Raw genomic sequence first — 21,775 nt, forward strand, 5'->3', positions numbered from 1 at the left:
TAAATAGAATGGGGGGCGAGTGTGTTTTGGGGCGAGTTTTTTTCCATTTCGTCATTTGTTTTTGCGAGGCGAACTTGTCCGCCCAGCCCAATACTTATGGAATACTTTCATTGCCGTAAGCAAGGAAATACTTCGTTTTGTTGTTACTTTTGGGTAAATGTATTTATGTATTTATTAAGTAGCCGTGTAATAAGCGGGATAATGCATGGGGAGGTAGTCATTATTGAAATTTAAATTTCAATAATGACTACCTCCCCATGCATTATCCCTTGCTTATCTCATCGCTTACGTGTGTTTCTGATTTCTCACGTATGTTTTTATGATTCATTTGTTGTGGTCTCCTCTTGCCACAATGCCTCTGACGTCCCCAAGGACTCAGAGGAGACCACAAACTGCGTTCGCCTGCCCAATTCCTTTCCGTAATCATGTCGCTGTGACCCTAACCTGTCCTTACCTATTGTTGGCTAAATACTCTTATCTCTGTCCCACGGTCCCCTTACTGGTTCGTCATGGTATGGTTATTTAGACCAAACTGCTTCTTTTTGGTTGCCTCTGCACCTTTAGTTATCTCTGGCTATCCTTAAGTTCCCCCCATTGTTCTCCTTGATTGCTATCTGTTGAATCAAGACAGTTTCAAACTGCCCTCTCTGGCCTTACGCTGTTTGATTAACATCTGGTGTTCTAATCACTCAGTTTCAAGCTCCCCTTTTCTCTGCTACTATTTATGTATTTTATACGGCCTGGGCCTTGTGCTTGTGTGCTCGTGTTCGCCCCAACACATTCTAAAAATAGAGACGCCAAGTTAAAGTTGTTTGAATCATTAAATAAAGTATGAATCGATAATGAAGCACATTTTTTCTTAGTCTAATGTCTGTGTTCTCTCTCTCCTTCTACCCTTCCCTTTGTTAGGACCACATTAAGAAGATGAAGAGGAGGGGGAATGCTGCTTTTGCATATATTCGGAAGCTGGGTATCAGCAGTGCTCCAGTCAACAAACAGGACAAGGTTGGACGCATGCATATATGTTGGCAGCAACCATGCAGTGGTGTTGAGAATAATATGCGCCATACATCCTTCTTTAGATGAACACAGATACTTTCATATACAGTACTTTATTTTATTTTATCTGTACACACCCTACACACACTCACATACATATTCACGTGTGTAGGCCTCTAGTTTAAGGGTGGGCACTAACAAAATATCCCATCATCGCTGTGTCCAGCAAAACAAAATGCTATAAAAGTAATTGGTGGATTTGTAGGTTTTCATCAGGCCCACCTTAATCAGCACCAGCTGGACACCTAATGCAAAGCCCTCACTTGTGATGCAGATAAACATTGATGTTTACCGTCCTCAAACTAGAGCCCATAGAATTAATAGCCAGACATATTTGTAAGCAGACTTGTCTTGTCTTACAGAGTCAGTTGCCATCTCCTGCAGTGGCAGTCAAGGTGGAATGGCCATCTCCTGCAGTGGCAGTCAAGGTGGACCGGCCATCTCCTGCAGTGGCAGTCAAGGTGGACCGGTATGTCTACTCTTACTTCTTTGTGAGAGTTTAGCCATCAAATCCCAAATGTTACCAATGCAAAATAGTTCAGGTTGTGAGAAAATGTTTTTATTATCTTACTTAAAGGAGCACTTAACCGATTTTCAACATTATCTTCATAATTATAATTATGTATATAATTCTTCAATTATATTATAACTAGTCCATACCCGGTGAAGTGCGCAGGCAAAAGTATTTGCAAACTTTGGAAGACCCAGTTTGTTGCGGATTCATCCCATAGCTTGCGGGGCCATCCCACAGCTGGGCAGCCGTAACCATGGCGACATTCTTTTACATAAAAACGCTAATAAACAGCTGACAGTTGGGGAAATCGAAAAACGTGCTTCGCTGTTCCATGCACATAGTAATGGTCAATGGCTGTGTGCAAATGCAGATCAATTGCTCCAGCCACTGAGGAGAACCGGGCAGAAGAGATTTTGGGCTCACCACCACAGAGCTTTGGTTAATTATTGGAATATTGATCCTCCTCTGAAAACAAAGAGGCTGTATGTAATATTAATCGACACATGCAGTCCAACAAAGTTTCTCCATTTCTCCCGCTCGCCGGACTGTCTCCAGCCAGTGCGCACCGGCCAGCGAGAGCCAGATGTACAGTTTCCGCTCTCAGGGCGTGAACACGAGCCACATTAGTATGAATTGACTTTTATAGACACTGTAGGAGCAAGCAAGGGTTAACAGTGCAGATGCTTCCCCGGCCATCATGGTAGAGACAGTAGATATAAAGAACATCAAGTATTGCAGAGATGAAGTAGAGAGGAACAGAGAGACACAGCAAACATCTGGAAGGGTAGCCGCTAAAAGGCGAGAAGACAGCTGAACATTCCAAATTAGGGTGAGAGATTACGCTAATCGCTTTCCCAGGGTTGGGATGTGGTGTGATGTGGGCGAGTGTTGGTTGCTTCCAACCAAGTTCCGCTGAAAAGCCCCCTTGCCCTCTCCCTCGCCACATCCCAGACCCTTACCCATCCTGCATTAAAATGTAAAGCAGTTACGCTATAATACGTGTCTTCTCAGAGGATGTTTAGACCAGTGGAGTAATAAGTCATTAGTCATTTCAACACTAATGCCTACTGCTTCAATGCGACAAGTGGGCTACTTAACAAGGCTTATTGAAAACATTTAACCACATAGAAAAGTGTTTATTGTGTTTTTAGTCTTATAGAAGTCTGTGCCAAGTGTCTTGCCAATGCTAGAAATTGATCATTAATGGAAGCAAGTGAATTGACAAGATGAAGATCTCAGTGCAAATCAGAAAAAGTCTGAAATGTTGCATTGTACTCCACATTGTAATTGCCCCCCCCACCCCCCCCTCTGTCTGTCCCAGTTCAAGTTCATTGCCATGCACATCGAGGAGTAGCTCAAGTGGGGGACACTCATCACACAGGTGAGGAAAAAAGCTCAGCACAGACTATACTGGTTTTGTCGCCTGAAGAAGTTCGGAGCGACACCTATCCAGACTACAATGTAATTCAGAGGCTGTTCGGTGCCACCATGTTTTGACTTCCCGAACTCATTCCGGTGTTCCGCAATGTTTCCTCATTCATTCAGCCCAGCTTCAAGTTCATTCTGTCGGCAGTGAAGCTAGGGAAAACTGTGGTAGTTTGGAAGAGACACAAGTCAACTTCCAGGAGGAACAAATACCTCTGAAATCTCTGTCTAGTGACCATTCATAAACACAACCTATCGCTAGAAAGGGAAAACTTCCATTTACCTCCGTCACAAATTCCCCACAGCGTGTTGCGGTCACAACCATCTGTTCCACTTCCTGTCAGCAGTACTGCTGGCTGTATAGTGTTGCCTACACACTGCTTGGACCAAAGTTTTAAGCTGCCAAATGACCTGAACGAGCCGTTTGAAATTACACACACACACACACACACACACACACACACACACACACACACACACACACACACACACACACACACACACACACACACACACACACACACACACACACACACAGGGGACAGAGGAGAGTGGAAAGCCGTTCCGACCACCGCAGAATCTGTGTAGGCTATTGAATCTCTAATTACACCAACATTGTTGAAGTGAGGCAGTTTGTATGCATATTTATTGAAATGCTAAAATGTCTTTCTGCGCTCGGGGTCTCCCAAGGGTGTCCCGTTCCCGTAGGGAGTGCGCATTTGAAAACAAAGAGGCTGTATGTAATATTAATCGACACATGCAGTCCAACAAAGTTTCTCCATTTCTCCCGCTCGCCGGACTGTCTCCAGCCAGTGCGCACCGGCCAGCGAGAGCCAGATGTACAGTATCCGCTCTGAGGGCGTGAACACGAGCCACATTAGTATGAATTGACTTTTATAGACACTGTAGGAGCAAGCAAGGGTTAACAGTGCAGATGCTTCCCCGCCCGTAATGGTAGAGACAGTAGATATAAAGAACATCAAGTATTGCAGAGATGAAGTAGAGAGGAACAGAGAGACACAGCAAACATCTGGAAGGGTAGCCGCTAAAAGGCGAGAAGACAGCTGAACATTCCAAATTAGGGTGAGAGATTACGCTAATCGCTTTCCCAGGGTTGGGATGTGGTGTGATGTGGGCGAGTGTTGGTTGCTTCCAACCAAGTTCCGCTGAAAAGCCCCCTTGCCCTCTCCCTCGCCACATCCCAGACCCTTACCCATCCTGCATTAAAAGGTAAAGCAGTTACGCTATAATACGTGTCTTCTCAGAGGATGTTTAGACCAGTGGAGTAATAAGTCATTAGTCATTTCAACACTAATGCCTACTGCTTCAATGCGACAAGTGGGCTACTTAACAAGGCTTATTGAAAACATTTAACCACATAGAAAAGTGTTTATTGTGTTTTTAGTCTTATAGAAGTCTGTGCCAAGTGTCTTGCCAATGCTAGAAATTGATCATTAATGGAAGCAAGTGAATTGACAAGATGAAGATCTCAGTGCAAATCAGAAAAAGTCTGAAATGTTGCATTGTACTCCACATTGTAATTGCCCCCCCCACCCCCCTTTGTCTGTCCCAGTTCAAGTTCATTGCCATGCACATCGAGGAGTAGCTCAAGTGGGGGACACTCATCACACAGGTGAGGAAAAAAGCTCAGCACAGACTATACTGGTTTTGTCGCCTGAAGAAGTTCGGAGCGACACCTATCCAGACTACAATGTAATTCAGAGGCTGTTCGGTGCCACCATGTTTTGACTTCCCGAACTCATTTCGGTGTTCCGCAATGTTTCCTCATTCATTCAGCCCAGCTTCAAGTTCATTCTGTCGGCAGTGAAGCTAGGGAAAACTGTGGTAGTTTGGAAGAGACACAAGTCAACTTCCAGGAGGAACAAATACCTCTGAAATCTCTGTCTAGTGACCATTCATAAGTTTATGAATGGTCGTGTTATAGGTTGTGTTTACACAACCTATCGCTAGAAAGGGAAAACTTCCATTTACCTCCGTCACAAATTCCCCACAGCGTGTTGCGGTCACAACCATCTGTTCCACTTCCTGTCAGCAGTACTGCTGGCTGTATAGTGTTGCCTACACACTGCTTGGACCAAAGTTTTAAGCTGCCAAATGACCTGAACGAGCCGAAATTACACACACACACACACACGCACACGCACACGCGCACACACACACACACACACACACACACACACACACACACACACACACACACACACACACACACACACACACACACACACAGGGGACAGAGGAGAGTGGAAAGCCGTTCCGACCACCGCAGAATCTGTGTAGGCTATTGAATCTCTAATTACACCAACATTGTTGAAGTGAAGCAGTTTGTATGCATATTTATTGAAATGCTAAAATGTCTTTCTGCGCTCGGGGTCTCCCAAGGGTGTCCCGTTCCCGTAGGGAGTGCGCATTTGAAAACAAAGAGGCTGTATGTAATATTAATCGACACATGCAGTCCAACAAAGTTTCTCCATTTCTCCCGCTCGCCGGACTGTCTCCAGCCAGTGCGCACCGGCCAGCGAGAGCCAGATGTACAGTATCCGCTCTGAGGGCGTGAACACGAGCCACATTAGTATGAATTGACTTTTATAGACACTGTAGGAGCAAGCAAGGGTTAACAGTGCAGATGCTTCCCCGGCCGTAATGGTAGAGACAGTAGATATAAAGAACATCAAGTATTGTAGAGATGAAGTAGAGAGGAACAGAGAGACACAGCAAACATCTGGAAGGGTAGCCGCTAAAAGGCGAGAAGACAGCTGAACATTCCAAATTAGGGTGAGAGATTACGCTAATCGCTTTCCCAGGGTTGGGAAGGAGAGAGAGAGCAAGGGTTTGGATGAGAACAAGTGAAAAGCCCATACTAGTATGAATGAAATGATAGCAGAAGTGGGGGTGAAACTAGGGGAGAGGTGAGTTTGATGTCAAGCGAAGCCGTCCAAAATGTCAAGGAGAGATTAGCCCAAAGATTTGATAAATACAGTATGTTTGTGTGCTTTCTGTGTTCCACTGAGAGTTAGGAAAAGAACAACTGTTGTGTAATAATGACGCATGACCCCTCAGAGAAGTGGGGAGACAGGGATGTGCCCCGAGTCAGGAAGGAGGGAGACATAGGGTCCCTGAAATGATATATAAGGGCCACGCAGAGGAGAGAGATTTCGGACCACATAATAGCTGCTTATGCTGCCTGCTTATCTTCTGATGCTGTGAACTTTTCTCCTATAATAAACCTTTGTATGATGTAACTTTCACGACTGGACGTACGTTCTTATACCAACCCACCTGAAGTGATGATATACTGTAGGCCCCTTATCCACAACAACACAAAGTAAAATCGAGTCGGGGACCCATCTGAACCGATTTTATTTCGGCACTAAAAGTGTGGTATGCATCGGACTTAAGGCTCAAATATAGTCCCACAAAGTTTGGAGAAGGAGACTGGCGAGGGGCGGTGCCGTCGGTGCTCTGAAGGTAATGGGCTTGATGCAGCGGACACGTAGAAAGCACAGACAGCCCCACCCACCCGCCACTCCCCCTCCAAACTTTGCGAGAGTATAGTTAAGCCTTTAGATGTCACACCCCGTCCCGGCCTGCTTGGCTGTGCCTTTTAATTGATTTGACTGTGTGATAGCCTACCTCTGCTGCCGGCTCAAAGTTGCTCTTTAATGTCAGCTGTCAGATTAAGTTTGCGGTATAGACTACTGCTGTAAGATTTTAATGCAGTGTGATATTTATATCATCAGGTCAGAGGATGACACCATGAGCATGGAGTTACATGGTAAGGGCCCGGCCTCTTTGGGTCTATATACTGTATGTGTATTTATCTGTGGACACAAGCATTGTTAGGCACACAGTATATTCCTGATTTAACCACATTTCTTGTCAGTGAACAGTATATCTAATGGCTCATTTCTTTCAGACAAGACACGCAGAAAGAGCCTAGAAGACACCGGAGAGCTCTTATATACATTGGTAAACTCAATCACTCATTCATACTACACTCTTTGATCACTTTTTCAAAAAAAGTTGAGTACTGTGGGTTACAGCAAGAGACTGCAGTGACTGAACTTTGTGTTGCTACTCCACCCAGGAAAACAGAGAAGAATCAATGCAAGCAATGCAAGCAGATACTGAAGGTAAGGTGTCTTTGTATATCCAACACTGCCAACTGAATGCTTATAGGGATTGTAGGCAAGTTCAGAGATAAAAAAAAAAAAAAAAACTGTTGTCAAACACCCTACCTCCACTCCACCCCCCCCCCCCCCCCCCCCCTCCTCATCAGCAGTTCGTTTCCCCGACCACCAGGGGGAGACGCAGGGGGGACTTCTAAACGGGCCATGCCCAAAATAGGTTGCTTTATTCGGATACAATGTGTGTCACTGTCCGCCCCTGCCGGTTCTCTGAATTTTTATTTTTAAATAGGCTCTTTCATGATAAATTGACCACATATATATGAAGTTAAACAACTAAATTCTGTCCAAACGATATCTTTTTTTTTTGTAATTCAAATGTTTATTTGTTTTTCAATATGGTACAAAATGTAACTTCAGTGGTACAAAACAGCATACAGCATAAAACAACAGTACAGCCATTCCAAGAAATAAAAAACAAAATACAAAATAAATGCTGTCTAGCAATCCCAATATCAGAGAAGGTTAAAAGTAAATTCTGTGCCTCAAAAAAGAAGTTTGAGAGCGTTTTAAAACCGAAAGTAAAAAGTTAAAACTGCCTACAGAAAAACAATGGCGGCTCGTTACATTTTTGTCGGCTGCACTCGGTCCCATTCGGTTTCACCCGAACAGTTCACACGGGCACGGACGCGCACATGCGCGTCCATGCATTTACGTCCCGGACATAAACATAAACAACATAAACAGTAGGGAAAATACGGATTTCAGAAAGAGGACTGTGTTTTTTCAATGCAGGAAAACACCCCAGCATCACTAGTGGCTGATAGAGGGGGGAAAATGCAAAATATATATATATAAATATTCTTGATTTTTTAGGCTTAATGTTGCCTACAATCCCCTTAAAGGGTGATGAAATACTAGACTGATTTTGTTGTTTGTTTTCCTGTTTGTGTTATCGCAGATTAAAAACACAGAGTCATAGTGTCGGGAGCTTTGTCAGAGTACCCGTTCCCTTTTGTGCCCATATATGGAGATCTCTGCTGTATCTGTCTGTCTACCTGTGTCCCTTTTATGCCCATATGGATATCTCTGTATCTGGCAGTCCTTGTCCATTTAATGCCCATATATGGAGATCCCTAATGTCATCAGTATAATGGTCATACCATGTATTGGCATGCCCATATATGGGAATGCAAATCCAGGGTACGAGCTCAGTGGCCTTGTGGTTAGGAGTGTCCGCCCTGAGACTGGTAGGTCAGGGTTTGATCCCCGGCCAGGTCAAAGACTAAAGATGGGACCCAATGCCTCCCTGCTTGCCACTCAGCATCAAAGATTGGATTGGGGGTAAGTCCCTGCAACATACTAGCGTCATCCTCCCTATGGGCCTCATGAATCGGCAGTTCTGGACAACTGGATATCCATATATGCCTATACTGTATGGATATATCGGTCGGATCGATACGCTGCAGACACTGCACTCCCTCGACTCGAGGTGCGGTCGGGAATCGGTAAGGACTCGAGGGCCTCGAGTCCTTACCGATGTGCACCGACTTTGGAGTCAGTCAGTCCACTAGCGTATGGTGGGTCCTAACGTGGACCGGGACAGATTCTGTCTTATCAGCCGTCGCGCAACGACGGCTGATAAGTGACAGTCTATTGAGAATTACCATCAGCGTTAATGCAAGAGAGAGGTTTCCCCGGTTTGACGGGGAAACCGTTTTTAAATGGCCAGCCATTAACTATTCGGCCGAATGCAAATAAGCCCGATTTGAAAACAAAGGCGAATTCCGGTGGTTCGGCTACAACAGAATGGGTGAGGGGGTGCTAATGTTGTTATGTAGATTTTTAGTTTTTTTCCCCCCTGGGGGCAGTGGGGGAGCAGAGTTTTCCAGACCGGGCCATATGGCCCCACTGGCCTCTATGACGATACGCCATTGAGTCAGTCACAGATGTCCATGTGATACGGGCATAGTGGTCGGATCTGTGGCTCAAGACAACTAGATCTGTATATGGGCATATCAGGTTTGTTTATGGTTATGTCAGAGTGACGTGGCCGTGGCCGTGGTCCATTTTAATATATTTAGGATGACAGGCTGCAAGATTACTGTGATGTGATGTGATGTAAGCAACACAGCTAAAACTAATACCATGAATACTGTTTGTGCTAGTTTTAGGTGTGTCACTGACAATTGACGGCCCATTATTCTGACGTCCCGTTGGTCTGACTGGCCCCATTATAACTAACCCTAGGCAGTGGCACACCTAAATCCAACACTCCTATTATTATTTGTATTAGTTGCAGCTGCGTTGTTTACTAGCCTGACATTATGTTTTACTTTACTTGAAAAAAACACCTAAGTTTCATGTATGCTGTATCATGTGTACTTTTAGAAAAAACAAATCTTAACTGGTGTCTCAAAGAACATTCCCTGGGCACTATGTTCGTGATCCTTGCATTCATCACAGCTGATTGATGAATTCATTAATCAATGAATTGAATCTTATTCTACTGTTGCATGCCAGTTGCTAGACAAGAGCCATACCTGTCTAAAGGGAGGGAAAGTGCAGACCTACGCCATCTGCTGGTTGTGTTAAACAAAATGAGTCACTATTCATTTCGACTATGCATAAAAAAACAGTTAAAGCATGAACTTTCATGAAGCAGTAATTTTGTTTACACATAGTTTAAGCACATGAACTATGAATAAGATACAATTGCAGTATATTTTGCAGCAGCATGTGACTGTTTGTTTTAGAAGAAAAAAAGCAAAAAAAAGATGGTGCAGTGCTTTGTTATACAGATTTTTAAATGTCAGCATGTAGTCCATTGCTGAAAAATGTAACTCTAATAAATAGTTTATTATGATATCCAAGATATCGAGTCTCACCTCACAATATGATATTGATATTACCTAGCCCTACATTTTACACAAGTAAAATGCCTGCAGCCCCCCCCTGCCCCCCCCCCCCCCCACACACACACACACACACACACACACACACACACACATTACTATTCTCTGTTGCTTAAATAATTTAAAACAAATGTCATTGATTGCCAAATGTGATTAAAAGCCTATCCTATGGAGATATAAGTACTTGTAATTGCATAACCACAGGTATCAATGCAATAGTATTTACTGTTAAACAGCAGCTTAGCTACAATTTTAAATTGGAACCGCAAACTCTAATTGGGTCTTGTTATTTTACAGCAATCAAAAGGTGCTAATTTGGTGCAGGTATCAAAGAAGAAGCAGGCTTAATAATGGTTCCCCTGTAACATACAGAAGAACAATATGTGTTAACAAGTTATCTGTGGTTTGTGAACCTGTGTATAGCCAGTCACAGTGGATTCCTTTTCAGGGCACCTTATACTGTTCTCACATAAAACATGCACTCAAATAAAGTGGCATACCAAAAAATATTGTAATGCTATTTTTGAACTATTTATTTATTTATTTATTCATTTAATTAAAAAAAAAATGTTTAAACTATAATGACATGTCCAAAATATGGATTCCAGGTTGAAAGTGGTCTGTCTGTGGGTTTTATAAATATTTAAGCAATGAAAAATATTAGTAAGGGCTTGTGACTACACTGGATCAATTTGAAAACAGATTATTTTTTCCATTTTCTGAAAAATAACTGTTTTGAACATACTGTACAAGGTTTCCACCCGACAGCAAAAATATATTATAATCCGACCATAGAACATCATTTTAAGCAGTGTTTACATAATAAAGTCCCGTCTGTTAAATGGATTATAAAAGCTTTATACGATCTCTTTCAAAGGGGAATGACATTTATTTTGTTATGATCAAGGCAATCTGGGAACCCATTTGGTAAAAGAAATGGAAGAAAAGATTTGTTTGAGCAGAATCTGTCTTGAGAGATTACGATCAAGGTGGTTCCATGAGGCATTCTTGCACTTAATTGGGCTAATTCTGATGTAATGATCTGTGTGATCGAATTAGCCTTTCTGTTTACATTTGTTGTGATGTTATTGTTCCTCTTGGATGGAGAACTACAGTATGCATGTCAAGACATAACATCACTGTTGTGAATAATTGACACATTCTCCTCTCTCCTGTTTACCAAAGCCATGAAGACCACCATACGTAAAATGAAGGAAGAGCCTCTCTCACCTACACGACAGTCCACCCTTTCTGATACTCCCCATTCTCTGCAGAGCAATGTAGGACCCCTTCAGTATTCAAAGTGACACGTGATAAACACATAGAAATGACACGTTTGTGTATGTTGTATGTACATAAGCTTCCGCATACCTGCAAAATGTACCAAAAATAAAGATGGATTAATTCCTGAGGGGAATTTGGCTAGCTAACTAGCGAACTCATTAAAAAAAACGAGTTGTTTCACCTATAGTATTATTATTCTATTTTGAGGTTCACACCATCTATAGGCCAGCTGTTATTGTTTACAGCCTGTCCATCTTTAAAGCTTGATTTATACTCCTTTGAAGACAGTGTCCCTCATCGGTGTCACTCGTTCCCATTGTACAATGAAGTATAAAATCAACATCTATTAAGAACTAAATGGGACCATACTGTATATGAACTACTACATTGTTTAGTTAAGGAGAGAGGAGTGTCAAGGGGAAAATGGTAGCCTATACCCGCGACGTCATGCTGACGACACAATCTTGCCATCATGCAGTGCATATCTATTGTTAATTAAAACCAAGAAAACCATGAAAACAATCATCCTTTAAAGCTGCGTGTAGGATTATCTCCTTAATGTATTGTTGTAGAATCAAACATTGTATATGTTTTCATTGTCGATTAACTGTAGATGTTTTGTGTGGCAGCTTCTTGTCACTATATCACCTTAAGCTTAACTCACAGAGTTACCTCTCCATCCATTCTTTGGTTTGTTGTTAGTTTCAGAATTGGATAAAGAAAGAAAACGTGTCTCCAGGGCATTCACCAAACCATGAGAAGATGCAGGTTGAGGACGAAGAACACAAACCTCTCTGGACTGAAGACATAGAATCACAGATGGTACTAATGTTTACGCACGCACGCACGCACATAAAACAGCACGCAAATAAATGACGACAGTGCAGATTACAACTCCCAAAGCTACTGAGTCGAGTCATAGTACACACGCTATCATCATCGGCAGCCACTCTAAACAAGTATGATTGGCCTGCGTAGGGTCATCTATTTGTGGGTCCTGAGATGACTGTAGAGGTCGATCGATGACCCACATATTTTGGTGCAGTGGGAAAAGTGGAGGTGGTTGGTGGTGGTGGTGGAGCCTTTTTCAGACTTTGTATGCGGTGTTGTCGCTTTGTCTCTGCGACACAGTGGAGCACTGAGTTCCATCTCATGTGTTGCTCCTTCCTGCATGGATTCTCTCTCTCTCTCACACACACACACACACACACACACACACACACACACACACACACACACACACACACACACACACACACACACACACACACACACACACACACACACACACACACACAGTAACGTCAAACTGCATGTCTCTCCGTCTCTCTGTCTCTCTCTGTGCTCTCTCTCTCTGTGTCCAGTACAAGTACACTAATGCGCATGTGTGTGTGTGTCTCTCCCTCTCTATCTGTGTATGGTGCAAATGCACAAATGCGTGCATACATGTTGTGTGATAGAAACAGAAAATATGGAAACATTTTTCGGGAATTGAGTTCCCTGGTGTAATGGCCGTGTGCACAAGACATTTAACATTGATCGGTATAGTAGTTTATGACATTAGCCACGGACACACACACACACACACACATACACACTCACTCACTCACTCACTCACTCACTCACTCACTCACTCACTCACTCACTCACTCACTCACACCAACACATTCATTTTTTTTAAAATTATGTATGCAGAGTCACACACACAAAATAATCCATGCAAATAGCTAACATTTCTGATTCATATTTCTTACCCTGAGCCTCATCCTTTCCCAGGATTACTGCAACTACCCCCCTTTCCCGGTCACACCGTTTCCATTGGTTCTGAATTGGGAGGCAGCCTCCTACAACATCCCCCAGGCACCAACTATAAAGGCGTCCATCATCAACGATCCCCCTGGCCTCAACATTGACTGGAACATCGAGGAGAAGGACGCACTCACTATAGACAGCTACAGGTATTAGCAGAGACATAGTTGCCCTGTCATTAAGGATCTCTTTGAAGGTGAAACCAATTAAGGTTCAACCAATGAAATAATCAAAAAATGTCATTTTTCCTTTTCACTGAGAGAAAGTATTAGGAATGCCACGGCAGAGACATCGACCCTTCATGCTCTGCTTGCACTTGATTCAGTTTAACTTGGACATAGAACGTATTGTTTATAAAACTTAAGGACTTGATTGCAACTTTTATTCGTATAAGGCCACATTGTATTGTCAACCTGCGCCCTATTGTCTAAGTAGTTTCAAGCATGCCAGTTTGGTATGATGAAAGATGACGCGCAGTGTTGCATTTCATTTTGTTGGCACAATTTAGAAATGTGAAAACAAATCATTGCTATTCTTTGTCTTCTTTGTAATAAACAAAATACATGTCACAATGCTACTCTACTACAACAACAGAGTCCGCTCTACACGAGCAGTGAGTCTCTCCTCTCTGCTTGTTGTGTCTGTATTCCTTTGTGTAGCCAACAGATCCCAGAGATCTAAAAATAGGTGCCAGGTTGATACAAAATATTCCCCTTTTAAGTTCTTTCCCCTTTACTCTTCTTCTACCTTCCTACTGTATGTTTATGATGCTTTTTACATCTCTTGTCCTTCTTCTCCCTCCTCCTCCCCTTCATCATCACTTCTATCTTATCTTTTGATGTTTCTTCTCTCTCCTCTCTCCTTGCTGCAGTGTCTTCAGGACAGTAGAGGATGCTAAGGGCAGCGGTGACTTCAAGGAATGGGAAAAAGTGAACGAGGTGGAAGCTAGAGATGTGCCAGCTATAGGGCCCACGTATCTTAGTGAAACTAAACTCTTAATATGTAGATCTGACTACAAGGTGTGTTTTGCTGTGGTTGGTAAAGACAAGTTTGGACGCTACGGACCGTACAGCAACATTATATCCGTAACACACCCGGCTCCCTAACTACGTACATCTGTCTGTCTGTCTGTCTGTCTGTCTGTCTGTCTGTCTGTCTGTCTGTCTGTCTGTCTGTCTGTCTGTCTGTCTGTCCGTCAATATAACGCAGTGATAAAGCCACCTGATTATTTTTCTAATCTAGGTTGATTTTTCACAGCGAATAAAATGATCCACTTGTATAAATGAGGCATCACCAAATTAATAGTTTGATTGAGTAATATTTGCAGACATATTTTCGTATCATTTATTCGTATTGCTCCTGGCGTGTAAGAACCTTTAGTCAGTTTAATTGTCTCCGCCAGGAGACTATGTTTTCGTTCTCGTCCTTCCGTGTGTCCACCAAGCTAACATTGGTCAAGCTTCACGTGACACGTGACAATATGTTGAAAGGGTGTGCTTTTATTGGCTAGCGAGACACGTGATGAAATAGAGATCTATAAATAGGTTTGTCACTTCAAAAGATCATTTATATCTTTTGAAGTGAGGTAAGACAGGATTAATCAGGAACAGTACTGGCGGAGACCTGTGCTCCGAGGAGCACATTTTCTAGTTGTTTATGTAGTTGTTCTATTATCCTTTGTTACGTGTATTGTTATGGGGGGCACGTGTATGTGGTTGTTTTTCTCCCTGCTGCTCTCTGCCCTCTGCCAGGCTGTCACTCATTCCCAGGTCCAGCCCAATCACTCAACATTCACTCAGCTCCATAATTCAGTCAACTCCGCCTCTCACCATCGGTTGGTCCTCCCCTCATCGGTCCACCAATCATCTCCATCAATCACCATATATAAACCACCTGTGATGATACTGAGTTTTTTCTTTTCCTACTGCCATACTTCCACTTGTTTGCTCAGTCATAACCAATTCACTTTTAGTCTTGTAAGACTTGTTGATTCTGCCAAAACGTTATTACAGGGAAGGGTAGATTCTGTACATTTCCCCACCCGTAGGTGACTATTTGTTATTTCACACTATGATAGAGGTCAGTGCCACAGGTTGTATTTTCTGTTTGTAGTTAGTGGTTTCTCTCTTGTTAAGTTAGCGCTTTAAGTTATTTACCTTAGTTTTGTTAACCTTAGTTATTTTGAATAAACAAACTCTCGGTTCACTCAACCATCTGTCCGTTTCAATTCTGTCATTTGGGTATATGTTATAGTCCCTCCTTCTTAGACCACCAACTGGGACGTAACATCCTCTTATGCAATCTTCATACTTCACACCAACTCCATGTTGAACCAAGTTGTTCAATAAGTCTTGAACAAAGTTTGATCCTTTCTGTCTTTACTTTTAACGCTCCTGTTGTAACCTTTGTTAACTCAAATTACAATACTGTAAAGGCTTGATCTCACATCACATGGTCTCCTTTTATAAATGGTAAATAATGTATTTCAGTTGTATTGCACTCTACATTCACAAGGAAGCTCACAGTGCAAAAGCTCAAAAACAGGGTTAAAAAATAGTGTCAAGCACAAAAGGATATTGCTCACAGTAACTACACAAAATGTAACACGAAAAGGCCTTCCTAAATGGAAATGGGCATATCTTAAAAGAGTCCAGGGTCTGCGGTGCCCTTAAGTCGCTTGGAAGGCTGTTCCACAGGCACGGTGCAGCCAAGCATGAGTTATGTAGAGTATCTGTAAGCGTAGTGAGCTTGTCGATTGACTATTTTCATCTCATGTTCATGTGACAGGCTTGGTCTATCTGTACGTGTATGTACATGTCTGTAGAGAGAGATGCACATATGACCTTGTGCCTGTCTCGACTGTCGTGCCAGGGGGTGGGGACTGTCCTTTCTATGGACTTTCTACGTATGGGCCTCATTACAATGATTAGTACCGTTAATACTGTATGTAATGTAGACTGTGCCACCCCACCCCCTGCCAGCAAAATAAATCATGTTCTACAATGTTGTCGAAAACTGTCATAGTTGACACAAAAGTCCTACTATGCCAGTTCCTCAAACGTCTTAAAGGAGCTACACCATGAATTTAAAAAATAATAATAATATTTGATATCATATTGTTTATGTCCCTCAAACGTTTTTCAAAAGGTTTGAGCCTAAATCAAGCCCCAGATATACTCATTCCAACTAACTTCTCTCTGGCTTATAAAGCACTTTCACCTGCAATACCACATTGTCCTGTTTGGCACGGGGCGCTATTGAGCCAGTTTGTATGCATGTTATGTCCTGGTTCTGTGTGGAAAAAGTAAAAAAAAAAAATAAGAAAAAATTTAAAAACAAATAAAAATGAATTGTTTTTTTTTTTCTTTTCTTCTTTTTTTTGGTTAGAACTGAAAAACGGGAGGAATTGTTCCCAGACGTGACGTAGGGTGGGGGAACAAATCTGACGGACTGTTTTCAGACCAATTTACATAAAAAACGCAGATAGCCTATGAAAGCATGCATGCTCGAAGTCGGGTATTTGTTGGAACAGAAGAGAGGTGGGGGAGACCAAAAATACACAAAAATGAAGAAAAAGTTAAAATTCATGGTGTAGACCCTTTAAAACAACATAAAAAAAAACATACTGTACAAAAAGTCATCAAAAGTTATATTATACTGTGCCATCATTCTGCAACATCAGGCATGTCCAACTGGAAATACTGTGTACATGGAATGACCTCTAGTGGCTATGATGGTTTACTGCGTTCAATTCAGTCTGAGGTTTCACAAACTGAGCCGCGTGGCCATTACAAAAGAGGGAGATTCACTCAACCAAATCAATTAACAACTTATTTGAAATAATGACACAAGAGGAGAACTTAAACCAACAGTAACATGTGCAGTCAATATGATCAGCAGTGTAAGTAAATGCACAAGTGGAAAGATGTGTGAGTGCAATGTTGTGTGGTGTGCTGCAACACAAGCCAAATGTCTTAACCAAAGCCAAAATGGATGTCTCAGGGAGCTGAGAACCAGCAGTTGAGCTACAATTATGGCCTTTTATTTATTATGTATGTATGATGAATGGCATATAGCTATAACTCTGGAATAAACTACAACATTTGGCAGGGAATTGCAGAATATCTCGGCAATCCTAGTGGTGGGTATTTTATCTAATGCTATAAGCAACAGGCTGCCGTGCTTTACTTAGCCATACCCAACCTATTAATACATTATCTTGTGTTTTGTAGGGGAGAAAGTGAAGAATTTGGCAAAACCTCAGACACCCTGATTATGTAACAGTGTTTCACTTTTACAAAATCAAGTGAATTGAAATTAATCAATATTTTCTATCTTTTTACGAATGTGGTAATTCCCACATCATTACTACATACTGTAGGCCTACTGTGATTACACAATATAAAAAGCCAAGTATAAGCATTTTGCATAGACATTCATTTTGTAGCAAACTCATCACTGGAGCTGCTATCACTCACCATTTTGAAATAATATACAGTATGCCATAACATTATTGCAGTTCTTTTCCTGTGAGAAGGGTTAGATTTTTCCGGATGACTCAGACCATTGCACACCAAATTGGATGCGTTTTTGCGGAAATAAAATAAAGAAAAATGCACCAGACTTTTTGTGTAAAGGCCTTTACTCAATGACTCTCCAATGCCAGGACTAAATAATAAACTAAAGCATTTTCATCACGTTTCACACACACACACACACACACACACACACACACACACACACACACACACACACACACACACACACACACACACACACACACACACACACACACACACACACACACACACACACACACACGGATTGATGCATGTGCTGTTTGATGCTGGTTGGAGCTGTGTGGTTGTGCAGTTTAGTTTCCATTCCATGCCATCATGAATATTTGATTCAGGTCACCAACTGCAGATGCTTGCATTAAAATGAAATCTAAAATAACAGCATCAACAACAACAACAAATGCCTCCATCAATCTGGTTTGATGTGTGTGTGCGCATGAGCATCCATGTATCATGTATGCATGTCATGTGTACTGTACGCAACTAATGCCGTTGCATTGCCAAGGTTGGCAATACTCTATACTAATTCTATCTATCTATGTGAAAGTTGTCTTAAAGAAACAAAACTAATGGGAATTGGCCACATGTTGCAAGAGGAAAAAAATAATGAGGATGATAAAGAACAACACCGATTTGCACATGTGTACCCTGGGTGACTCTGATACGCCCCTTGGGCATATTGGTTGGATCGACGGTGCAACGTAGATGTGAGGGCGAACTGTCTAAGGCCTAAGGGTGGTGCTAATGGATAGGTCATGGGGTTATGCAAATCTTGCAGGGAGCACAAATTCACAAGTGTCATGGCAATCTGCCCATTAGATTCTGATCATAATATAGACTAGATTGAGTAGATTGGTCCAGAGGAAGTAGAACTGAAAGAAAGAAGGCATGTCTGGATTTAGCAAAAACGTGTGTGTGTGTGCGTGCGTGCGTGCGTGCGTGCGTGTGTGCGCGCGCGTGTGTGTGATGCACATCTCATATAGTATGTTTGAGCTTGTGTTTTGTATCTTATTTTGTAGTAACATTCTTGTGCTTCCTGTCTACCCTTGTCTGCTCTTATCTAGTCTCGCGTAGCCAGACAACTATTCCACAATCTCTGAATGCTATATAGAGTCTGGAACTGCAACTCCCGAAATCCGAGAGAGGAAGCTGGCACTTCCGTTCACGAAAATATATTTTAAAATATCTTTACATTTTATTATTGTATTTCCATTTCTGCTAAGCAGCAAGCTAAACATACGTAGATGATTTGTATTTGTATTAGGATAAATTTGCGCGACTGTAAAGACGAAACGGAAGTTGGGAGGAGGCTTCATATCCGGTTTGTATTCTAATCATGATCAGAGCTTCCAAGTCCCAGACTGTATGACCGGAAACATTTGAAAATTGTGGGAGGCAACAGTCTGGCCACGCGAGACTAGCTCTTATCTGTCTTCTCCAACCACCCTGGTTATTATAACCCTACTCACCTGTGTCCAGTTTCCGGCCAGCCTATCCTGTGTGTTGTGTTGTCCCTTTGAGTTTAACTGTTCTGCCACAGTCGTCTCTGCATTTGGGTCATACCCCCCACACCATGCACCGTCCCCTGCGCAAGTCATATTTATTTGTGCGCTGGTGTCATGCGCTGAAAATGGCTGATCTAATTTACAAGCTCACAATGTGTCGCAGTGAACAACTAGATATGCTTAAGGCACAACTCCAAGCCCAACGCCTAAACCTAAACTCTAACCCCTTCAGTATCTTGCTCTTTAAATGTAATGTATAAATGCATCAAATGTAATCTTCAATGTAAAATCCTCATTGACAATTTAACTTTAAGTGTATCCAATTCAAGTATGGATCCATTTATACACTCTCAAAATATGAATTAATGGTGTATCTTGAAGAGTTGGCAATATTGTTATTGTTAAAGCTTTAATAGCTTTACTTTCATGCCAATATTTGACACACACTCTCTCTTTCTCTATCAACACAGGGAACTTATCTGTGTCACTCTGGGAGGTTTTATTCAGTTCCAGCTATGGAGGGATTCTCTTAAACCTAGCACAGGCTTCAAAATGTCCACCATTGTGCCCACTCCCAAGCACTGCAACATCACATAACTGAACCTGTTGCCGTCACCCCAATAGTCAGCAAATGCTTTGAAAGGCTCGTGAGAGATTGCATCTGCTCCATGCTGCCTGCCTCACTGGATCCCAGGATGTTTGCATACCGTCAAAGCAGATCCCTCAATGACGCAATCTGCTTTCCAAACATACACCGTATTTATCTTTTTATTTGTTCTATTTAACTTGTTTTCTATCTATTTCCCTTTGCTCTGACTCTACTTCTGTCCTCTCTCTTCTCACGAAGTACTACAAAATGATGAAAAAATAATGTCACCCACTGCTTTACACCTGTTAAAAGACCTGAGGCCGATTCTACAAAATGTCTTCTAAATCCTAACTGTTTTTTGAAAAAGACTTATGTTACTATGTCAGTGGTTCTCAAACTTTTTCATGTCAAGGACCCCAAAATGTATATGTATTTGGCCACGGACCCCCATCTCAAAATATGTTGTTCCAGGGACCCTCAGAAGCAAAGATTTGAGTTACAAATGTTCGCTTGAAAAAACATATATACAAAGATTTACACAAAATTTCACGATTTCTCAAAAATAGCAGATCTACAAGCTCACAACGCGGCACTCGGTGCCGTGCTGTGAAAATGACACAGATGCGTCTCCAGGTCTTAATGGGTTAAACTGTGTTGCGATGAATTGCGATGTGACTGATTCTGATTCTGGCACATTAATGTTACACATGGATTCATAAAATAATTGACCTTTTGTGGCATTATTAACCCTAACCCTGAACCTAAACCTTAAATGCTTAATCCTAACCCTGACCTCAACCTGAATCTTTTAGTAATTATAATCTTAGCTCTAAAATTAATTCTAAGTTGCAAAAGTGTAACAAAATGTCAGTTTGTCTGTTTTTTGTGCTTGTCATAGATAGTTAAAGAAAAATTATGTGCGCACGAGCACACACACACACACACACACACACACACACACACACACACACACACACACACACACACACACACACACACACACACACACACACAGCACAAACAATCCATATTTTATTTGCCAGCATGTTTAATTGATATTATAGAAGCAGATTGGTTATGTTGTCACGTTGCGTTTGTCACAGCTGCATTTAAAACAACATCATCCACATAATCGAAAACAACAATGAGATCCACCCATGTAGACAGACAGCCACTCTCCATGTATGTTCCTATCTGTTCACACAACCAGGGACACAGAGAACCAAAGGGGACGCAAAAAACTTTTTTGGGTGTTTTTATTACATTAATTTGGTTAATTTGGTTAATTTGGTACAATAGATTTACTCCATGAAGTGTAGATGTCGGATGTTTCTTCTTTTTCTTTTTGACTGGAGAGTAGCTCCAGTCTAGCCTCTTTACCAGGCTAGCTCCAGTCTACTACGCGCAGATGTGACGGTATGATCGGAATGTGGGAGTTAACCTCTGAAGCTATTTAAAGAGAGGCGGGGCATCGGTGAAAAAGGGGCGGGGTTGGGTAACGAATTCCCTGTTTGTAGGAAAAAGGGGTCGTTTTTGCTAAAAAAGGGTCTGGAACGTGTGATCATTTGTTGGCCGTCCACCGATTGGTTGTGATATTGCCCTGACAACCAACAACAGCCAATCAAACCCATGACTGTCCCTTCGGGCTATAGCATCTAGCTCCATGCTAGTAGCCCCTCCCCCGCGACAATCTTGTGTGTGTGTGTGTGTGTGTGTGTGTGTGTGTGTGTGTGTGTGTGTGTGTGTGTGTGTGTGTGTGTGTGTGTGTGTGTGTGTGTGTGTGTGTGTGTGTGTGTGTGTGTGTGTGTGTGTGTGTGTGTGTGTGTGTGTGTGTGTGTGTGTGTGTGTGTGTGTGTGTGTGTGTGTGTGCACGCGGTGCCCTGCCGGCAGGCACGCTGCTAGTAGTCACGTGACAACAACACACACATGTTGCACACACATTAAGCCTAC

At 42.2% G+C, this 21,775-nt stretch overlaps 1 protein-coding gene across 1 annotated transcript in view; it reads left to right on the top strand.

The window, feature by feature from the left end:
* The window catches only part of atf7ip2 (activating transcription factor 7 interacting protein 2), a 37,637-nt gene extending 22,281 nt beyond the window's left edge, over positions 1–15,356 (top strand). The window contains exons 16-26 of the mRNA XM_084071319.1: positions 910–1,005; positions 1,422–1,528; positions 2,895–2,954; positions 4,572–4,631; positions 6,760–6,794; positions 6,936–6,988; positions 7,107–7,152; positions 11,247–11,341; positions 12,048–12,167; positions 13,122–13,303; positions 14,026–15,356. Coding sequence (XP_083927445.1) covers positions 910–1,005; positions 1,422–1,528; positions 2,895–2,954; positions 4,572–4,631; positions 6,760–6,794; positions 6,936–6,988; positions 7,107–7,152; positions 11,247–11,341; positions 12,048–12,167; positions 13,122–13,303; positions 14,026–14,260 — 1,089 coding nt within the window. The 3' untranslated portion in view covers positions 14,261–15,356. The remainder of the gene's footprint in view (positions 1–909; positions 1,006–1,421; positions 1,529–2,894; positions 2,955–4,571; positions 4,632–6,759; positions 6,795–6,935; positions 6,989–7,106; positions 7,153–11,246; positions 11,342–12,047; positions 12,168–13,121; positions 13,304–14,025) is intronic.
* The last annotated feature ends 6,419 nt before the right edge of the window (positions 15,357–21,775 follow it).

This window comes from Gymnoscopelus microlampas (genome assembly GCF_963454915.1).
Source record: "Gymnoscopelus microlampas genome assembly, chromosome: 11".
Lineage (NCBI taxonomy): Eukaryota > Metazoa > Chordata > Actinopteri > Myctophiformes > Myctophidae > Gymnoscopelus > Gymnoscopelus microlampas.